The 21619-nt window shown below is 38.1% G+C and overlaps 3 protein-coding genes across 4 annotated transcripts; 1 reads left to right on the forward strand and 2 right to left on the reverse strand.

Annotated features, from left to right (window-relative positions):
- Window positions 1-1309: 1309 nt before the first annotated feature.
- LOC146475783 (protein SEC13 homolog) lies at window positions 1310-13279 on the reverse strand. Of its 2 annotated transcripts, XM_085115531.1 has the most exons (13): window positions 13139-13279; window positions 12992-13036; window positions 11091-11206; window positions 10704-10785; window positions 9908-9977; window positions 9723-9812; window positions 6978-7021; window positions 5949-6005; window positions 5421-5494; window positions 4487-4607; window positions 3585-3644; window positions 2798-2884; window positions 1310-2018 (listed from the first exon to the last, which is right to left on the reverse strand). In XM_085115531.1, the coding sequence occupies exons 1-13, from the start codon at window positions 13139-13141 to the stop codon at window positions 1932-1934; spliced, it is 936 nt and encodes a 311-aa protein (XP_084971657.1). In that variant the 5' UTR covers window positions 13142-13279; the 3' UTR covers window positions 1310-1931. The 2 variants fall into 2 exon arrangements, with proteins under 2 accessions (XP_084971657.1, XP_084971656.1); XM_085115530.1 differs by lacking the exon at window positions 13139-13279 and having other exon boundaries at window positions 12992-13132.
- LOC146475784 (centromere protein L-like) lies at window positions 13266-15537 on the forward strand. Its single transcript, XM_085115521.1, has one exon. The coding sequence runs from the start codon at window positions 13266-13268 to the stop codon at window positions 14508-14510; it is 1245 nt and encodes a 414-aa protein (XP_084971647.1). The 3' UTR covers window positions 14511-15537.
- LOC146475785 (uncharacterized) lies at window positions 15439-21239 on the reverse strand. The gene is made up of 7 exons (XM_085115529.1): window positions 21058-21239; window positions 20169-20365; window positions 19427-19557; window positions 18678-18826; window positions 17669-17761; window positions 17396-17468; window positions 15439-16533 (listed from the first exon to the last, which is right to left on the reverse strand). Exons 1-7 carry the CDS (start codon window positions 21218-21220, stop codon window positions 16362-16364), a joined length of 978 nt encoding a protein of 325 aa, XP_084971655.1. The 5' UTR covers window positions 21221-21239; the 3' UTR covers window positions 15439-16361.
- Window positions 21240-21619: the final 380 nt, after the last annotated feature.

Here is a 21619-nt window from a genome sequence, read left to right on the forward strand (position 1 = left end):
AAAGGATCATAAAATGGCTTTTGATAGTCCATGTTAAAAGCAGTCAGTGACTCTGCTTTCCTTATCGTGGGATCTAATCTGCTCCAGATTTCTGAACTCAAATTGACGACCAGTAGACTGCTAACGCAGAACTAGTTTGCAGGTTAACGACCAGTGGCCCCCATTTTTAAGCTCGCGCACACCGATGACGCGGGCTTTAGTAATATGCGTGCATTACCTCCAAGGGTAGTACTTAGGCACCATCCCTAGACATGGGTACTGGTCACTTTTGCTTAGTCTGAAACGCGCCCCCTGTGGGTTAGGGAGAGGAGACGGCTGACATTTCAGACTAACTTTTGCTCATTAACAAATTTCTATTGTTTCAATCTTCAAAGGCGATTGCCAATGAATATTAAAACAATAGAAATTGGTTAATAAGTTAAAAGGGACCTCGTCGATTTTTGAAGATCGGGTCACTTTTGCTCATTAACAAATTTATATTGTTTCAATATTCAAAGGCTATGACTATGACTGACTGTGACTAATGACTATGACTATGACTATGACTATGACTATGACTATGACTATGACTATGGTTATGACTATAACTATGACTAGGGCTATGACTGTGACTGTGGCTATGACTATGAATGTGACTATGACTGTGACTGTGACTGTGACTATAACTATGACTAGGGCTATGACTATGACTGTGGCTATTATTGCCTGATTTCATACCGTGAGGGTCTGGGTACGAGTCTATGTATTATGGGATATGGGACTTAACACCCACATCATCAGAAAGAGCACACCGAACTTTACAACATCCTCAAGTTTGGTGTTAATCAAGCTAATATCAGGAAAGATAAAGCCATTCAAAAACTCAAAATTTTACAAAGAAATGTAAGGAACGCCGGACGACGTGACGGACGATTTGTCCGGCGTTCCATACATTTCTTAGTAAATATTTTAAGTTTTTGAATGGCTGTATCTCGCCTAATATTCGCTTGATTAACACCAAACTTGAGGATGTTGTAAAGTTCGATGTACTCTTTCTGGCTATGTGGGTGTTGAGTACAATATCCCATAATACACAGACTTGTACCCAGACCCCCACGGTATGAAATCAGGCAATGGCTATGGCTATGGCTAGTCCTATACTGACCATGATTGTGACTACAAGTACGAATATGACCATGTCTATGAGTATAACTATGGCTTAAACTATGATCTTAGCTATGGCTATGACTAGACTGACTACTCACTAAATCGCTCGCTCATCCTCGCTATTGGTGAGGCATAAGCACCCATGATCCACAAAGGATACAGATAGCGTAAATAATATATTTTTATTTTCAAATCTTCACATTCTACAAAGATAAACAGTGAAATAACAATATTCTAACTTGTAAGTGGCTTAATAGTGTACTGTCAGTTTTCACTGAACAGATAGGTTATCGAGTATTGTTGGTGTGAATGACTGATCTTGTTACACGAAAGAAGACATGATAGATTTTAATGGGCCATAATTTTGAAAGATCGTTACTCATGAAAAAAGAATTGCTTCTTAATTACAGGTTACAATCCAACAACTGCAACTGCATGTTAAATCATCACGAATTGGGTGTCATGAAAAATGACTTTTTCGAAGAAACATGACCTGAACCCTACCTATTTCAACCTTAAGTTGGACAATAATTTCAAAACCAATAAATTACTTTGAAGTTGTAGCACTTCTTGTGATACCACAAGACATTCCAATTGACAACAAGCTCCCTCCACTGTGATAGTTTAGACCAGCAATACTTGTGAAACATTATTTCTGAATTGCAACAAACTTAAGAAGTGTCCTTGTAGCACTAAGTAGATGTATGCAACATGATCTCCTCTTCCAACATTAAAAATGTTCTTTGTCTAAATATTATGACTATGTGACACCACAGAACTTTACATCATTGCGTCGTCTCCTGCCCTTGTCCTTTGTACACATCACTAACGCAAACCCACTGTCCTTCCATTGACTCTTTCCATAAGCTCACCTGCAGAATGGAAAACAGAAAAAGGAGAGAGAAATTAACAATTTGCTTTTGGGAGGGGGGGGGGGGGTGCAGGGTGGGACAGGGAGCATTTATGAGGCTTTCCATTTTTCATAACTGCTTGGCTAGAATCTTCAGTCAGTGAATGCAAAGGTATACATTAATTTGACGGGCTGGTCCCATGCCCAGTCCTTCAAATTCCTTGAAGATGGTGAAAAACATTTAAAAATGTGTACTTCAAAATGGCACCTTACATAATTTTACAGAGGGAATAGTATGGCCAACTAATTCTGACAAATGGAACCTTTTCAGGTGGCTTAACCACCACCACCACCACTACTAAAAATAATAATAATGTACTAATAATAAGGTATTAGGAGCATACCACTAAGTCTCAATGCTCTTACAACTATGGAGAATTGTTGAACGATTAAATACTCTGCCCTTAAGGATTGGAACTCAATTGGAGTTGATGTTTAACAGTCCATGTGCATTGACAATTTTAAAACAGATAAATTTTTAATCTTAGGCATTATTCTATTCTATTTTATCATTTTATTGAACTTTGAACTTTCAGACTTTTGGATTTCAAAGACTCTTTGTTAACGTGTCAAGCATTTTAATTTGTGATATTGTTACAATTTTTAAATTATAATTAATTTATTTCAAGACCTCCCTGAAAACCTCCACAGTGGGGGGAGACTCCTGACTAAATATTGTTTATTTATTTATTTGACAACCCTTAGTTCATTCTGGTCACATTAAAATGTCCCTCAGATTACCTTGTTATCACCTCCTGATACAGCTAAAATGTTCCCAGTTACAGACCAGCTGACATGCCAAACAACATCACCAAACTTCTTCAAAACCTGAAATTGCATCAAAGCAAACTTGGCGATCTTGTCTTTATAGTCATTTAAATACAGGAAAAGAAGGTACCAAAACTATTTTTTAAGAAAGGTACAAGAATTCCATTATTCATTAGTGGTAGAGCATCTAAACAAGTAATCGAAAAGATATATAGTTTCGATTCCTGAAAAGAGCACTCAGATTCCCTTTTTCCCAGTTTGCCTGTGTCACTCACTGAATAATACACCATTCTCATTCCTTCACCAGGCTTAAAATATACCATCACATTTATTCCATTGTGCACATGCCACACATTGACATTCAAATCCTAGCAGTATGCAGGACGTTTGTTCCATGAACCTAGTTAAATGACCTTAGCTCATTGGTAGAGCATCCGAACTAGTAATCAGAAGGCCATTGGTTCAACTCCTGATAGGAGCACTCCAATTTCCTTTTTCCAAGTATGCCTGTGTCACTCACTGAATAACAGACCAATGTCTTGTTGAATGCTTACAGGCGGCAATTTCTGTTACAATCAACAAGCACTGAAAATACAACATACTCAATAAAGTTCCAAAACAAACTTGCAAAAGAAAATACTTTTTTAGGAATTGCAAATGAGAATGAGAAGATTATTCTGAGGCAACGCAAAAGTTGGTTTCAACCCTTTAACTCCTGATATCAAACTATGCTGCTTTAGATTCACTATGGAGTAGTTACCTTTGATGTCCACCCTCCACCTCCAACCTCATTCTTTGTCCAGATTACTACACGACAGTCCTAAACAGCAATCCACCAAAAAACAGATATGTATTCAGGATTTTGATGGGTAGCAGAAGTTCTCAAGATCAAAAAATAAATCACTGATTCTAGCTTTCTATCAACCATGATTGAGAGGAGTGATGGATCAGAGTATTAACTCTACAGTGTATGTTTAAGTGCTAAATGAACACATGAATTTCTCTCTAAGTGTTAGCCCTAGTAACGAAATGGGAAACTGCACAAGGCAGAGAGATAATTTCTGACATCAGCAATTCGATTCACTTTTATTAGTTTATTCTCTGATCCATCATTTCTGTCCCTAGCGCATGTAGCACAACATCCATGACAGCTAGAAAGCCATCTTTTGACATCTAGAATCAACAGCTTTATTTTCATGAAAAAGTACAACAAAAGAGACTATCTGCTATGATGGAGTTATGAACTTCCCATTTCTCATACTCACAACACCTGGGGTACTTTCCATTTTGTCAAAGTTTCTGGTTCTAATTTTGTCATTGTCGTCGTCAGTAGTGGTGGTGGTGGTGGTGGTGGTAGTAGTAGTAGTGGTAGTGGTAGTGGTAGTGGTAGTGGTAGTGGTAGTCGTAGTTGTAGTGGTAGTAGTGGTAGTGGTGGTGGTAGTTAGTAGCAGCAGCAGCAGCAGCAGCAGCAGCAGCAGCAGTAGTAGTAGTAGTAGTAGTAGTAGTAGTAGTAGTAGTAGTAGTAGTAGTAGTAGTAGTAGTAGTAGTAGTAGTAGTAGCAGTTGCCATCATTGTAATCATTGCAGTAGTAGTAGTAGTACACTTTGAGTGTGCATATTATTTTCTGAAAATACACTTTGACATTCTGCATGATTACATTACCTGAGAGCAAGTTGCTATGGTGCTGACAGGAATTCCCACATTAGGGGCCCAGGCTACATCTCTTACCCAGTCGCTGTGGGCCTCAAGCTTTTCTTCCTCCACCCACTGGCCATCAGCCTCTCTGAAGACAGACATTACCAAAATTGATGAAAATCAAGGCAAGAAGGACCAGTGAGGGATCTTGTTGCAGCTTTCCTAAAGCCTTACAGCAATAGTTACACATTTTACAGTGTAACAAACCTGCACCCTTTAATCCTAAAGTGTGATCATTCAAATGAAAGCTACTGAGCAGTACTTCCCTGTGGTGCTGTTTATTATGCTGTATAAGGTGGTTCTAACTTTTGAGTCTGTGGATGAAATCCTAAAGTGTGACCATTCAAATGAAAGCTACTGAGCAGCACTTCCCTGTGGTGCTGTTTATTATGCTGTACAAGCTGGTTCTAAATTTTGAGTCTGTGGATCAAATCCTAAAGTGTGACCATTCCAAATAAAAGCTACTGAGTTATCATTCTGTGACAGGTTGTTCTTACTTTCTACTCTCTAGATAAAAACTTAAGCTCATTAATATGTCTCTGTGAAAAAGAGCTGAAAATTAATAACAATCACAAATTCAGACCATGCATTCTGAATAGTTTCTAGTCCAGTTGATAAACTGGTATAAAAAGTTCTCAAACTCATTAAGAAAAACAAAGGAAATCACCACCATGTAGGAGGTTTGGAAAATCATGTGACCATAATTTTCACAAAATTTGGTGAACTTTTGAGTTTTTCTAAGAATTAGTTAATGGATTGAGAAGCTATATCAAAGACTTGAAAGCATGTTTCATCTGATTTTCAGACACCTTGAAGTTGGTTAAAAAAGGAAGGCATCTGAAATTGGATGAAACAATCTTCCCCATATTTGACGTTACTACAAAGCCTCTTTGTCACTTACTTCCAAACTTTTACCAGGTTGTCGCACCCTCCAGTGACAAATCTTTTGACTAAACCACCTGACTTGGATCCAGACTGAAAAGTAATGAATATCAAATGTTACAATATACAGCACTGCTCAAATGTAAGTTGACAGTCATTCACATCTTGATCCTCCCACCCAGAGGCTTGATTCTCAAAAATTTCCAGAATCAAGTCTTCAGTCAAGTTTGAGACTTTCAAGGCTAGTCTTTCAAGTTTTGGGTTGATAATTTAATGAGTTTTTGCTTGGCTGATCTCTCAAAAAATAAATAGTGAGAAGGACAACACTCATGTGTGTTGTACATACCGTTCAGGTTACAAGCATGTTGAAAATTAAGATCCAAGCACTGTGGTTTTATTCCAGCAAGTGAAGGAAGTGTTTTAATAATAATAACAAATATAATTAAACAGGAAAGCTCTCTCACTCATGGGTGATCTACAGAGAGGTCCTTTTAAGACAATTCACATGGATAACTTTATAACAATAAATTACCACAATTACTTTTACCTCAAGTAGTGATCCTGGTGAGACGGAAGGCGCCCAGCTAACAGCATTACAACCAATCTAAGGATAAATAACAAATAAATATTATTAACTGCTTAATCAAACCAAAAGGCCCCCAAGTATTTTAATAAGTTGTTTTGTATGGGGAGGTGCAAGAAAGTGTGTGAAGGACAGGTGCCTGGTTATATAAATTTCCAGGATACTAGCCTGTGCAATGGGAGCTTCGTACAATCACTTTTAATTAGATAAAATCCCAAAGTCTTATGATGAGTTAAGCAGAAAGAAGCAGTCTTTGGCAAGACGTGGACCGTGTTCTTGAAGGTACAATGTCACCTATCTGCAGTATTACTTTGAAGGATAAAAAACAATGTATCCATTGGAACATTAAAATGTTGGTTCAATTTATTAACAATGACCTTACTAGCACAGAAACTAGTTTTAACTTCTGTTGGCTGTGAACGTGTTTTAAAGGAATTGCTAAAAACACTTATTATAGTTTGTTCTTCCCAGGAGAAACCACTTAATGTTTTCTTCTCAGTGCTGTAATAGAAATTTCATGTTAACTAACAAACAGTTTCTTTGTCAAAACAATATCAATTTGAGCTGTTTTGACAAAAACATACGGAAATCTCTGTGACAGTGCTCTCTAGGTAGCAGTCTTGTTGTTGCTGTGAGCTTGTAGAAAGAACTTAAATTTGGTAAAATATTTCTTCAAAATTTGCTCATCTGTAAGAAACCCACACACTCATTCTACAAGATGTCTACTTTGAGGGTTACTTGTAACATTGGCATGTGAAAGTTTTAGGATCATTGTTTTTAAACCACTGTAATTTTATTGTAACTTAAATATACTTGACAATTACAACACACAAGATCACAGGAAAGACCTTGTACGTGAACAGCATCAAGAGTTTCTGTAACTCAAAAGCTTCGTCTTGATAGCACTGAAATAAGCACATCAAGAACAAACTGAGCCATGAGTGAGGTTTTTTCTCACAAAACATATAATAAGTCACACAGTATTCAGCTTACAGTATGTGCATTATTTATTTTCTTTGATTCCCATGTTCCATCACCTGCAAAGGAAAGCAAATATGCTGATAAGGACACAGGAGTATGGGAAAAGGGAAAAAGAACGAAAAGCAGATTCAAAGACAAAATTTATATTTGTGCATTGAGTAGCTGTATCCAATAGTTTTTGGATTGTATATCCAGTAGTTGCATCCAATAATTGTTGGGTTGTATATCAAGAAGTTGTGTCCAATAATTATTGGATTGTGTATTGAGTAGTTGTATCCAATAATTATTGGATTGTATGTCGAGTAGATTGTATATTGAGTACCTAGTTTTATCCAATAATTATTTGATTGAATAATTATTGGGTAGTTGTGTCCAATAATTATTGGATTGTACATCAAGCAGTTGTATCCAATAATAATGGGTTGTACAGTTCCAGAAAATATCCATACTTCCCCCACTGAACGTTTTTTGTTTTGCACCTCCCGTCCCCTCAGGAAATCTGTGTTTAGCTTCATATTTCGCTTCTTAAATTGTGACCCTATTTGCGAAAACGACCCTTAACGGAAACGACCGTTGAACCATTTTCCATTGGCAATGCATTTTCAAACATTGATAATGCATTTTGAAAACGTTGTCAACGCGTTTTGGAACGTTGACAATACATTTCAACGAAACAAAATATTCGTTGAAAACCATTTAAAAATCGTTGCAGAACATTTGGAGTGCGTTTTGAAACATTGATAACACATTTCAACGAATCCAAAAATCCATTGATTTGAAAACCATTTCAAAATCATTACACGAGCGAACAAATTCGGATGCGTTTTAATTTTTTAAAAGCTTTGAGAATTTTTTTTATTTTACCACATTTCGACTTTGCCAAGCATTGAAACCATTGTCAAAAGACGATTTCAATTTCTGAATAATGGTCTAGTACAAGGCATTTTACAACGTTGAAACTATTTTGCGTGCTTAGAAACTGCGGCCTACGTTGTCCCATTTTGTGTATAGTGAAAACATTACATGTAAAAGACCGAACGGCGCCATATTTAATTTTTGTCACGTACATTAATTGCCGCAAAAAATGTTGTATCCTCAATCATTTAGTTTCCAAGTTTTTATTTATGCAAGCTTATAATATTCCTAGTTGCTATTTTCCATGCTACAACAATGCGAATTTTGAAAGGAAGAGTCAGGTCAGTGTAAACTGACACGCATGAAAAATCTGCAGGTTAATAGAGGTCACTAAGCTAGATACTTAGACAGTCAATAATGTCAAAGATTTTCTGGCATGTATTCATGCTTTTTTTTCTTCTTATTTTTCTTTGAATACATAATTTCTTTCTCTCCTTCCACAAGAAGTGGAGGTCAAGGAATTTTGCCTGTGGTTTCATGCATCCGTAAAAAACAGACACACCAAAGCTTATCAAGAAAGCAGATCAAGGAATTAATGCAAACTTTAACTGTTGTAATTTTCGCTGGTATAGACTTGGTCAACATATTTTAAATGATTTCTAAATGATTTTTGAAAAAGAAACTTACATGAATTGTACATTTTGAGTTCTTGCTATTCTCACATTTTAAAACCAGTGACAGACTTCACGCTCGCCTTGTAAATATGTTGTTTAAATTAAATAATTATGTCGGCAGATTCGTTGCTGTAAAAACTGATAGCCAGTGTAGCACAGCCGAGTACTTAAGCTCAGCAACTCTTTGGAAAGCATGACAACCTTATACGAAACATGCACCAGCCCAATCTAATACTAAATACATCAATTTGTGGTAATTCAATGGTACGTGCAAGAAAGTATGGCGATCACAATCGCCGCGCGGTCTGCGGCATGTTTGTGATGTGCATTCAACTGGAAACAACAAGAACGCGGCTAAAAATATAATGCACGGAATGTTTAGATTATGTTTGTTACATTTCAATTCTGTATTCGCAGTTAACCAAATTTCTGAAGTAATACCACCTTGAGGAAAAAGTTTATTCGTCTGTCTAATTTCCTCCAAGTTTTGTGTATATAATTAGGTTAACATTTATAGGACCAATGAAATATTTACGGGGTGCGTGTAAACTGGAAGGGAAATCCTTGATTACCGGAGTTATCATATCAAACGTTTTTATGTCTCTACTACAAAATGTTGCCAATGCGTTGCAAAACATTATGAAAGCATTAAAGAACATTTTCCAATGCTTTGAGAAACGTTGACAAATGTTGAAAACCCGTTAGAAATGCATTGAGAATTCGTTGAAAATCATTATCAATGCATTGAAAGCCCATTGACAATGCACTGAAAATTGGTTCAATGGTTGCTTCCGTTAAGGGTCGTTTTCGCAAATAGGGTCACAATTTTGACTTCTAAAATCCCCCTCTCCCTCGGAATTTCTGATGACCTTCCACGGGGTGGGTATGGATTTTTCCTCAAACTGCACATTGTATATCCAGTAGTTGTACCCAATAATTATTGGATTGTATATCACCTAGTTATACCCAATAATAATAATTATTTGATTGTATATCCAGTAGTTGTATCCAATAATTATTGCATTGTATATTGAGTGATAATTACTTAATATAACAATATAGTTGATCCTTGCAGGCGTAAATATGTTTTTGGCCCGACTCAGGCTCATTTTGCCTGACGAAATTATTATAATATACAATCTACTCGAGATCCAGTAGATTCCTGCTATCTTGAAAACTCAAAACTCGTAACAAAAAATTAGGAGAAATCTGTATGACAAACACTAACCTGAGCTAGTTATTATAGAGATGGAACCATCAGATGAACCACACGCTAACATTAGACCGTAATCTGGAGATGCCCATGATATAGCGTTTACTGGAAAACAATCAACATTTGCACTAAAATTAACAAACTGAACTTTGCCACCCTTTGATATGTTTACACTGCAATACATCGTAATCTTTTATTACCTGAGGAATCATGATTGCAAAATTCTTGAAGTTTTCCCCATCCGTTACTTGTTTCTTTCCATATAATAACCTTTTAAAAAAAACCTCTTCATGAGTGAAATAATCAAGCCAGACACACTCTGCAAATACATAGTGGGTTAGTTTCTAAAGAAACTGTGGTGCTGCGTTGGTAGTGGGAGGAAACAAATGTTTGGTTTATCAACAGAGTTGAAAAGGTAATTTGGCCACTGTACGCTGAGAGATTTGAGTGCTGAAGTTTTAAGCGTTAGCCCTTTGTTGGTAAATACTTTGACCTGTGACAAGAACAAGCAACAACTTATATTGGTGGCTAGACTGGTGCAGAAGTAGCACTACATGTTAAAGTTCTCTCATTCACTCACACTAACACCTAATCCTACCCTTAATAGAGTTCTCCACAAAGCCAAGTTCTCCAACTCTTAAGTATAAATTTTATATTTGACTGTCTTCCTCTCTTTTGTTTTGGTTTTTTTTCCCTCTGACAGACTGTGTTATATGTTTTCTTTTTGCCTTGTTAAGGGATTTAGACAAGTAAACAAATATGTTTTCATTCAAGTTAGAAAAGCTTGGACTGGACCCTTTCATAATATGTGAGAATACAGACACGTATTAAGTTTCTAGTAGATATGGGCTGAACTTTTTCCAATGAATTTGCATTTCACATCAACAGTACTGGTCTCTACAGCAGTATTGATCACACAGAATCCAAGGTTCTGAAGACAACAAGCTCACTTTAGTGAACCTACTTTTATTACCAAACATACAGGTATGAACTTACCTTTCTATCATAAGAACAAGAGGCTAAGAGGTTGCCAAACATCGGATGTGCCCAGCTAACTTGCCATACAGGTCCTTCATGTCTAAAACAGCAGTACAATGGCATGAGCAAAAGCTGGTTTTCATTGGCATAGTGTTACAATCTAGTGAAAATTTGTAACAACTGCACTTATGACTGTCCCTTACGAGTGAAAACCACGATGGTTACAGTTGCAGTGGTTTCTTCATCTCGTACCTGACTGATTGTCTTTCCCAACACATTAACATTCTAGTGTTCCTGGCTTTCTTAGTTTCACTGTAAAATTTTTTAATGATTCTGTATCTGGGTCAAGTTAGTGAGAAGTTATAGCAACTGTCCAGGGAGATTATATTCTATTCTCAAACCTACCCTCTCAAACAAGCGACTTGTGTCTGGGTGCTTCCATTGATCTCAAAGATTTTCACTGCCCTGTCAGATGAACATGTTGCAAGCTTCTTGCCATAGTAGTCCATTTGAGCATCATGCTAGAGGAAAGCAATAAATAAATCATCACCATCTAATTTCTCCTTACAATGCCATTACCTGGCCAAACACACAAGTTGCAAGAATAAAGCAGGGCTGTCAACTCCCCCGGATAATCCGGGAGACAAGTTTTAGATTTTGAACCGTATCTCCTGGTCTCCAGATTTATGTCTGCAATCTCCAGATTTTGAAGTGTAGCTGCCGTTCTCCAGATTAATGTCTGTAATCTCCCAGATAATTGCCGAAGTTTGGTATTTGCCGTAGACTCGACATTCTGAGAGTAAACTCTTCAATTTTATTTTTGTACACACTTGTTATAAATTATTATTGTTTTTCTCCTTATCCCTTCCGAACCCTCCCCCCCCCCTCCCCACTGAAGCCGTGAATGTAGCCTTGATGCCACACTCCTGTAAGGCACTATGTTCTTGCTGGCTGGGAAGTCATATCTCTTTATTTTAAGACCTGCCAGGTTGACAGCCCTGATAAAGGAAAAAATCACCAAAGATACAATGTCTTGATTTTCAAACAGATTCTCTCAACTAGAACCACGAGAAATACAATGAAAACAGTACAGAGAGTAAGCATGTTGATACAGATAGACACACACAGATAGACAGACAGGTAGAAAGACAGGCATTAATGATGGATCAGAGAATTAACTCCGTATTGCATGTTAAAGTGTTAAAGTGAATCCATGAATTTCCCGCTGAGCATTAGCCAAAGAAAGGAAATGGGAGTGTAGGAACACTCGTCTATTCGAACACTTATTATAAGACCACCATTTTGGATGCGCAGCTAGTCCTTTTTGGGCTCGCCCCAACCCTCTGTCAGCTTTATCATCCAAGATGGCGGCATAGAGCATTCATATCCTGTATCGTATCCTTTACTGCTCGCCCACTAAAAATATGCCTGCTCTGCAGGCAAACAAAACAATCTGCTACCTCGGCGGGAATCAAACCCATGGATTTGATCATCTGTTGTTCTACTGACTGAGCGACAAGCACAGATTGGAGCAAGACATGGGTGAATATGGTGGTAATTGCAGCAATGTTAATATGAAGAGTACAAATGAATGTTGTGCTGCCTAGCAATAAGGACACTAATGATGAATCTGAGAGTTAACTCTGCAGTGTATGTATGTTTAAGTGCTAAAGTGACAGACAGATAGACAGACAGACAGACAGACAGACACTCTGCAGGCTGGGTATGTAGGAGACACATTGTACTAGAGGTTTAATTAATACTTGCCCTAGCCACAACAAATAACCTTTACCTTCAATAAACATCTACTGTAAGCAGCTGTTTCTGTATGGTGCTTTATTTATTTAATACGTTTCAAAGATTAAGTTACTGAGATAAAATTTTGCTTAACACATGTCGACACGATTAGGAAGTCTAGGAGTAGAGGCGATTTCAATTCCATTATCAAAACAGCTGATTGGGATGTTTTAAGGATTGATCGGGTATGAGATCAGCTGTGTACGTCACTATAACTTACCCTATTCTTCTTCTCTGATTGCTAAATACAATAACCTTATGGTGATCTGGTAATAGGACAAATGTATATATACCCCGCATTCACTTGATTATTAAAAAGTTAACTTTTACACGTTCCAGAAGCAACGATGCCATGCCAAACACATCAAGAAGCTAGTTTTACAACTACAGCATGTGTTCTGATACATCGCCTCTCAAATGACGAGGACTACCGGCAATTTCAATGTAAAATATCGTCTCTTTTTCTTTTAAAAGCATGAAATCAACATTTCTCAAAGTTAGATACTTACGATCATATCCTCATGTGAGGTATCCACTGTATTTAAAACCGACACCTTCATGGTAAAAAAGAAGAATCCAACATTCAAATGACAGGTTACCAGTTAAGAACAAGTGATCACAATACCGGAAAATGCAAAAACAAATTCATATCTCACCATTCTCGTCCACTCTCAAAACTCAACGTGGCAATTAAACCTCGTTTTCGCGTCAGACGCAGTGGTAACCGCGTCTTCTTTGCTTAGTAGCCTCTCCTTTAGTAACCAGGCCTTCTGCTTGGTAGCCATGCAAGAAACAGACGCGGTGGTTTTGAAAATTCGTTGCAAAATGGCGGACTCTTTAGCGACTCCGTCCGAAGCACCTTTCAATTTCGCTGGGAGAAGGAAGCTTATTCACTTCAGTTCTAGGACTGGTAAGTGTATCCAGTCTGCTCGTACACCTTGGCTATCTAGAAGACACACCCCGTACGTGAAAACGCCCAAAACGGGACGAACTTCTCAAAGGCAAACAGCTGAGACAGAAAGTGTTCCATCATCACTTAATCGAAAAACTACCCTTGAGATCGAGAAAAATGTATCAACTCCGCAGGTTTCCAAAAGAGAAACGCCTTCAAATTCAAGGACTGTACAGAAGGAAACCCAAACTAAAGATCTCTTTCACGATATTATTGGCAAAACGCTCCGTGTTTTTCATGCGTCGCCACTCTACAAATTCGACTTTTCCAATGTGAAGAATTTTGCAGAACAACTCTCTGGGTTTCTACAGTTAGAGACAGAGAAGCAGCTTTTCGTTGGAGCCAATGGGGAATTCAAAGACCAGAAATATAAAACTGATATCTTTGTCTTCAAGGAGATCTCAACTGAGGAGACGAAATTATCGGCAATTAAAATAACGGTGGAAAATTTCGCCTCAAAACCTATGCAAGCGAAATCAAATTCCACTGCTGTTTTGACAGCGATGTTTTGCTTTGTGGGGAAGGAAGAAGCAGAAGATGCAAGGTTCCAACATCAGTTTACTTGTTTACCAATTTGTCTAATCAAAGGACCTGTTGATCTTGCAAGAAGTATGATCTGCTGGTTCGAGCAGAAGTTTGATTGTAGAATCACTCCAATGACATTTTCATCCATGGAACTTGGATGGTATTTTTCGCTTTGGGCCGGAATGTCTTCTCCAGGAAAATCCGTGCCGATCGAACTCTGTTACGATGCTTCAAACGTCAATGGCCTTAGCAGAATTTTATTCAGCATTGAGCAAAAGGATGCGAAGGAGCTTTGGGAGAACATTCACCGCAGCGGATCGCTTATTTTCACTGAAGAGGAATCCATAACTTTTCTCAAGGCACTGGAGTCGCATTTTTATCACCATTTTAGGATTAATCTAGAAGGACTACCTGTTACAAGGGCGAGAACAGCAATTGCTTACATTGCCTCAGAGGGAAAGCTCAAGATTGTGCACCCTCATTATGCAGATCACATTTTGGAGCAACTTACAAAGGCTGCATTAACAAAAGAGTTTTATGGAAGGTTGTGAACTCCAGAAGAGTTGTAAAACAGATAAAGGAAGGGGGGGGGGGGGGTTGGGCATTCCATTTTCTCAACACCCAGTCCTTCATTTCTTTGGCCCCCATTGAGGAAAAATACAAAGAGGTTGATTTTACATAGCCTGCAAAGCAAGGGTTCCCATGGAGTTTTCTGCACTAAAAGGCTGATGTTTGTATTTCTGGACGGGTACAAAATGGGGTGGACATCGGATTTTTAGTGCAGAAAGTCCACAGAAATGCTTGCTTTGCAGGCTAGATTTTACAGTACTTTTGCATATTTAGTCTGATGCAGATAAAATATTGAACATGAGGTAAGTTGCCTTGGTTTCTAGAAATCTTTGCAGGACTGTTGGCACACCATAGGTCAACTTTATGATTACAAAGCAAATCTCACCTCAGTTAAGCCAAATTGCTCGCATCACTAACTCATGGGGCAAGCCCAGCTAACCAAGCCCATAAATTCTCATAACTAAAAAAATTCACTTCCTAGCAAAATGGCCCACAATTAAATTCATGTTCTTTTTCTACACTGTACATATCATATACATGTGGGATGGATAGCAACCCAAAAGGCTTCTTCTCAAAAATAGTATGCTCAAATGATGCATTACCAAAACTAAGAGCACTTATTAGAAATTTCCTTGTTGGAATACTGCTTCACATGACAACTTCTAAACCAGCAATCAGCAGTGGGTAAAATAGTAAAGATCTAACATTAAAATAGTAAAGATCTTCATTATTTTTTAGATCATTTTAGAACGGGATCAGGAAAACATGTAAAATGTAATTTTATCAGCTTTAACTTTTTCATAGCACATTTTTACAGCCATCTGGGGACAAGTTTTGTAGTCAAATGTACAAGTGTTGCCCAAACTGAGTTTTAACCCTAGCTTGTATTATAGAAGGCTTTTACATGTGTAATGAAAATGAAATGCATTTCTTTTCTTTGAGTCAGTACTTTTAATGAAACATTTCATACTTCTTGTTGTTGTGTAAATAAATATTATGTATACAGAGGAATCAAGTGTCATTATTAATGTAAGTACAGGGTTGTCATTAGAAGGCGGGACCCGGGTACCAGTACCAGGATACACAAGAGTCAGTACCTGCCTACTTTCAAACTGAACATAAAGAAATTCACTTCAAGTGTAATTTTCTGCCCAGCTACTCTCCTATACATGTAGGTGCCCCCTGACTTCAAAACTTAATGAAACCCTGTAAGTAATAATAAATGATATACAGTGTTTCAGAAACAAGCGGAAAATTAGTGGGTCAGTTTTTAAAAGACAGTTTAGACGGTGTTTAACAAAACCATGTTCTGAGCCATTTTCAGTTTTGCCAACAGTCATATCTAAACATTGTCAGCTGCTGATGGTAACAAGAAGGCTTGCATCCCAGACTAGAAAACTTTTTATCTTCTTAACCACTTATAAACAGATTTAGAGGCCCAAAGATTGTCACCGCAGCCTAAGTTTGACTCTGTTTAATTAACTGGCCCATTGAGTTTTACAGAAAAGTAAAATGAGTTCTTCTCACTGCTCAGTCCCCTCTTCCCTGCAGCTGTCCTTTTTCTATTATGGGAAAGATTTCTGTTTTTCATACAAAATGAAGTGCGAAGCAGCAGATAAAACACTGAAGCAATGTTTTCCAAAGGAATTGAAAGCCACATACAAAACCTCCGGTGAAAAGCTATCTGAAAAGCACAATAGGTTGTTTATGGCTTGAGCCCTTCAATTTATTTCACACACATCCACTTGATATGCAGTCACTGTTTGACAGTTGAAGAAATAAAAAAAAAGACTTGAAACCACTTTTAAAATTATGTTTGTCTGACCAATTCGTTAGCTAATCAGATCACACAGTTCTTCTGGAGTGACGTTTCCACCAGTCACCATGACAACCACATTACTTCCTGGTGATAAATCTGGTATTTTGTTTGCCTGTAAAGCAGCAAATGCTGCAGCACCAGACGGTTCAACAACAAGACCAGCATGGAACAATGTCTTCACAGCCCTGAATTTGTAAAAGGGAGAAGCACTTTCATTAAATTTTTCTGAATGGAAGTTTAAAGATACACATGACTGAAAATTGACCATCTGTGGACAAGACTTTGCCCAGCTACTTTTAACATTTCATCTGACTTTTTTTCAAAAAATAATACAGAAATGAATGAAACTTTATGATCTGATTGAGGCTGTTTAGGCCTCTAGCAAAAAAACACTTATGTGCCAAGAAAGAAACAAATAATATGAACATACGTAATTGAGCAAATGAGTTATCCGAAAGATGAAATTTTTGCACTTGTCTGAATAATTTAATATTAGTCACTGACCTAAGCTCATCTGAGAGAGAGTTCCAAGCTTTGGAAGCAGTATACACTGTGGATTTCAATCCATGCCATGTGGTTTTAACCTTAGGCAAAACTAATATCCAAGTTAACTATCCTCAGCTTGATTAAAATTACTGTAAAACAAGGAAAACCTAGCCTCCCACACAGAATCTTCTCTTCCCAATTGCTTGACATCCCAAAAGAATGTTTGGAGGGAGACTAAAGAAAACCTTGAACACACAGACCCAAACCACCAACAGTGCACAAATAGCACAAGGTTCAAGGAACACACACCCTGCTAGCCTCCCACGCAGTCGTTTTTAGGGGACTCGTATTACCTCCTCCCGTAATACTCTCGTATTACCTCTACGATTCCCCTAAAAACGACTGCGTGGGAGGCTAACACCCTGCAAGCTGAAATTCCGATTTGTCAAGGAAGAGCGAAGGGATCTCAGCTTGCAGGATATGTAACACAGGACTCAAATTAAGTACCAAGATTGTACCAAATTGGTTCTATTTATAATATAAGAAAGTAAATCTACTAACCTCTTTAGTTCATCATCAGAGACTAAAATAATATCCTCCACAAACTCCTGCACATGGCGAAAAGTAATCTTTCCTGAAGATCAAAAACATTTTTGTTGTGGATCAGAAATTACTTGTTCCAGCTGGGCTTAAAAAAAATTACAGAAACAAGGGAATATTTATTACAAAAATGGATGCATAACTAGAGTATCATTGACAATAAATGACAAGGAGTCGCACAATCATCCTTTACAATAGTTTGAAGAATAATTTGATTGTGTCAACTTTACTTACCGGCGTAAGGTGGAGCCAGTCCTGAGGCAATGGTGTTTGTGGACTTAACGCTAACAGCATGGCCTTGCTGTTTACTTAGGTACATTGTAGGGGCTGTAATGTGAGAAACCAGAAAAGCTTACCTAGTAGTTAATTTAAGGACGATGCCTATACCAATACTGAAGTATTTTTGCACAGTTTATGACTGTGCGGCAAAAGAAGATCTTAGCAATTTAAAGGCTATTTGGAATCCTAAAAAACAAATGTGTGGTTACCCCTAGTTTTCTTTATGGATTCCAAAAACCTTTGCCAAGACCTGCTTTTACTGCATAGTTGTAACCCACGCAAAAATACTTTGTTTTAGGAGGCACAACCGATTACAAAAACCAAGTTTCTCAGACCATCCTGAGGTACGCTGAACATATGCCCAGTCCCTAGCAAAAGGAGGCACTATCCTTTATTAACCCAGGGCTGCGCACTTTCTGTTGCTCTGCAAAAGAGGAACTGGACATGGCCAGGCCACACCCTTTAGGCCCCAATAGTGATAGGAACCTAAATTCTCCTAACAAGGTCACTACTTAACCAAATTTACAGGACAAGAGAATGAAGAAATAAACAAGAATAAACTTTCTTGATGTTGAAACAAATTCTCCCAACTAGTACTATAAGAAATTTATGAGAAAAGTGAGGAGAATTTGCTTCTTGATATTGAGACTTTAAGGGTCAATGGAGGCATGGAAGAGGCAGGCCTAGATGACCCATTGTTTGAGTGGTTTCATTTTTTCTTGAATCAGGGGGGAGGGGTGGATAGAGAGCATCGGAGGACCCTTACAAAAGCCTCATGTGGTACTGTGCAGTCGTGGTCCTGGGTGTGTGTGAGCAAATTAATTATTATAGAGTATCCTTAAATTTTAGACTGCGGTCATTACTGAAAGCTACCAGCCCTTGCACCAAAAAGAGAACAGAAATTTTTCTACCCTGTTTAAAAAAATTAACTTAAAAAATTCCCAGAAAATACAAAGTCTATCACCTCCTTCAGGCTCTACACCAATTATCCTTGTTGAATCAGCTCCTTTGAGTTTTATACCCGCTGCGACACCAGAGAGCAGACCTCCACCCCCACAGCAAACTATTACCACATCAGGTCTCGGAATTTCTTCCAGTATCTCGACACCAGTACTGAGGAGTTTAACAAGAAAAATTAGTGACTTCCCTAGTGTAATGTCTTATACATTACATAACTAAGGGAACTGGTCATAATTTATGAAGTTTGTTTGAACAGGACCCACCTCATCTGGGGTGGGGGCGGGTGGAGGGGGAAAGGTTATCCATGACACCACCTATCTCATGAACATTACCAAAAACTTTTATTGGCTTTAAAATGTGAGTTGACACAGAAATATTCAGCTAACAAGAGTCAGCGTTTCTGGTAAAACAAGAACGTGAGGTTTGAATCTCATTATCATCTTTTACTGCTGGATAGAGGGGTGGCTATGCAAAAAAGACGCCACCCTTTGAGGTTGAGGAAGGGGGGTGGGGGGGAGGGGGGGTTGTGCAGGCAGAAACCACTATCTATTTTGTGGTTTGGTGGGTCCTGTTTTGACCCCTCTCCTAAATTTGAAATACAAGTGGGTACAGAATTTTTGTAGGGAAATAATGATGAGCTTAGATCCACAAAAAACATATCTAAGTATGACTTTCAAGATTCTGCATTGTGCAGTTGTCATTACTTAGTACCATATTTTTATAACAAATTCTGTCCATTAAATTATTAAATACCTTGCCATGCCAGCGATGAGATGAAGGTCATCAAATGGGTGAAGGTAATACATGCCATCCACGGTGACATGCCGATCAACAGCGGCTTGCATATCAGTTTTTGGCATCCTCTCTACGTGAACACCTAGACTCTGAAAATCAGGTTTGAATAATTATTATTTTAAAAATATAAGGCTTGAAAATTAATTATAACTCAGTGATTTGAAAGTGCTTCAAAACTGAGAGCAGGACCATTTCCTAAACCATTACAAACCAAATCCTAAATACTGCAGCCTTATAAAGCCAGATTGATCTACACTAACTGTAGTCTCCTACGCAGCCACTATTAGGGTCGTCACGCAATGCTTTTCCCCAATAGTGGGTAGAAACGTTGCGTGATGACGTAAAAGCATCACATGACGACCTTAATAATGCTTGCACGGGATCTTAGTACAGTAGCTGAAGGAGGGAACGTACAGTAAACATTCCCTGGTTCCTGTATGGCTTCCTCCCAGTCCTTCAGTGGTAAATTTATTTTGATGAACGGCCCAAAACAGATTGGACAAGACAGAAGACAGAGAGACGTAAGGAACTAGGAAAGAGTTCAAGGGTGTCGGCTAGTGAATGTTCCAGAAAAAAGAACTGCCTTTTTTAACTGAGAAGGGTTACACAGTCAGACACTTTAGGAATAGGATGTTGCTAATAACTACCCTTAAAAGAGGGAACATCACCCCTCACCCCTCTCTAACAAACAAGTTCTTACCTCAATCAGAGTTGCCCTGTTGACAGGTGCAGTCTCTGGCATACACAAAGTTGCAGGAATGCTCCGTTCCTTTGTAGCAAAAGCAAATGCCTTGCCATAGTTCCCAGCAGACATAGAAACAAGGCTTCTCTCATTGTTAATGACTTCAGTGGGGAGGTTGGCAAACTGATTGCAAACACCACGCACTTTAAATGAACCTGTCTCAATAAATTATTGCAACAACGCAAGCAATTAACCAATAATTCCCAAGCCCATTACATTGAGACAGAAATATTTAAAAGTTGCACTACACTGTAATTTCTAAGAATGAATTGAATCATAAATTAAATAAGTTTCCTTCTAAAATGCTTGATTTGAAGTTCCAAAACATACTCATACCCCCCCCCCCCCCCCACCACCACCACTCAAGAAATATTTCGACTTGAAACCCTTACCCTACTCCTCTTGAAATTACAGTTGTTTCATACTTTCCTTAAAAAAAAATTGGTTTTAAGTCCCTCCCTCCCCTTCCTGGAATCGACAATGATCGACTTACCAGAGGGGGGAGGGTAAACAATTTTCTCTTCCTTTACTAGATATCATCATCTATGATCTTGATACATCACAAATAACATTTTAGTTATCAAAGTTTAAATTCTCCATACAACATCGATGAATTGTCAAGAAGACACGTGACGAGAATAAAGATAATCATCAACAGGCGGATAATAAATGTCTTCCACCAAATTCTAGTGATCAGCATCATCAAACAGACCATCATTTAAAAACTAAAACAAATTTTAGCGATCAACTTCTAATTTCTTCTAATGATATCAATATAATATCAATCAAAAAGGTGATGAGAAAAAAAATAGGCATCAACCCCACCCGTCCGGATGGCACCCCATACCTGTGTTCTGCATGCTCTCCAACTTCAAATGGAGCTTAAACTGATCTGCAAAGCCAAATATTCTTTCCACATTTTGAAGGAGAGGTGTCCTTCTAACCATCGGACTTTGTTTGACTGTTTCAATCGCTTTTTCGACGTCTGCTAACGAAACAACTCCGTCCATGATGCAAGAACAGCGCACGCAACTCGGAGGAGAATGGGTCCCAGTCAAGTAGAGAAGAATGGACTGGACTGGATTGGACTGGATTGGACTGGACTTGAAACAAATGGAATTTGTCAGGGACTTAAATTTAAGAATATACCATGTGATAACAGTAGTAGTTGGGAGAACAACACTTTAATAATGGAGTAGGAAAATGGAACATTGTCTAAAAAGAACAATGGCATTACTTTTCTTGAAAACATATTTACAATTACTTCAACTGTCCATGATACTTTCAAACAAGTAGCCTACAAGAGCAGACACCGAGATTCGGCTTTTGTGAAACAAAAGATGGAAAAGGTGTCTATACTCTCACAGACTATCAAACCAGTTAAAACCATATAAAACAACAAATTGCAC

The sequence above is a fragment of the Pavona decussata genome, unplaced genomic scaffold (genome assembly GCF_977016875.1).
Source record: "Pavona decussata unplaced genomic scaffold, jaPavDecu1.1 SCAFFOLD_83, whole genome shotgun sequence".
Classification (NCBI taxonomy): Eukaryota; Metazoa; Cnidaria; class Anthozoa; order Scleractinia; family Agariciidae; genus Pavona; species Pavona decussata.

What these genes read in the sequence shown, in the direction of transcription:
- LOC146475785 (XM_085115529.1), bottom strand. Translation starts at nt 21,220, where the DNA reads ATGGACGGAGTTGTTTCGTTAGCAGACGTCGAAAAAGCGATTGAAACA. An exon ending in GGAGAGCATGCAGAACACAG is followed by an intron (nt 20,366 to 21,057) that starts GTATGGGGTGCC and finishes TTATTGAGACAG; the next exon opens with GTTCATTTAAAGTGCGTGGT. An exon ending in ACTGGCTCCACCTTACGCCG is followed by an intron (nt 17,469 to 17,668) that starts GTAAGTAAAGTT and finishes TTTGATCTTCAG; the next exon opens with GAAAGATTACTTTTCGCCAT.
- LOC146475784 (XM_085115521.1), top strand. Translation starts at nt 13,266, where the DNA reads ATGCAAGAAACAGACGCGGTGGTTTTGAAAATTCGTTGCAAAATGGCG.
- LOC146475783 (XM_085115530.1), bottom strand. Translation starts at nt 13,042, where the DNA reads ATGAAGGTGTCGGTTTTAAATACAGTGGATACCTCACATGAGGATATG. An exon ending in CCTCACATGAGGATATGATC is followed by an intron (nt 11,207 to 12,991) that starts GTAAGTATCTAA and finishes GCTTTCCTCTAG; the next exon opens with CATGATGCTCAAATGGACTA. An exon ending in TTGCAATCATGATTCCTCAG is followed by an intron (nt 9,813 to 9,907) that starts GTAATAAAAGAT and finishes ATTGTTTTCCAG; the next exon opens with TAAACGCTATATCATGGGCA.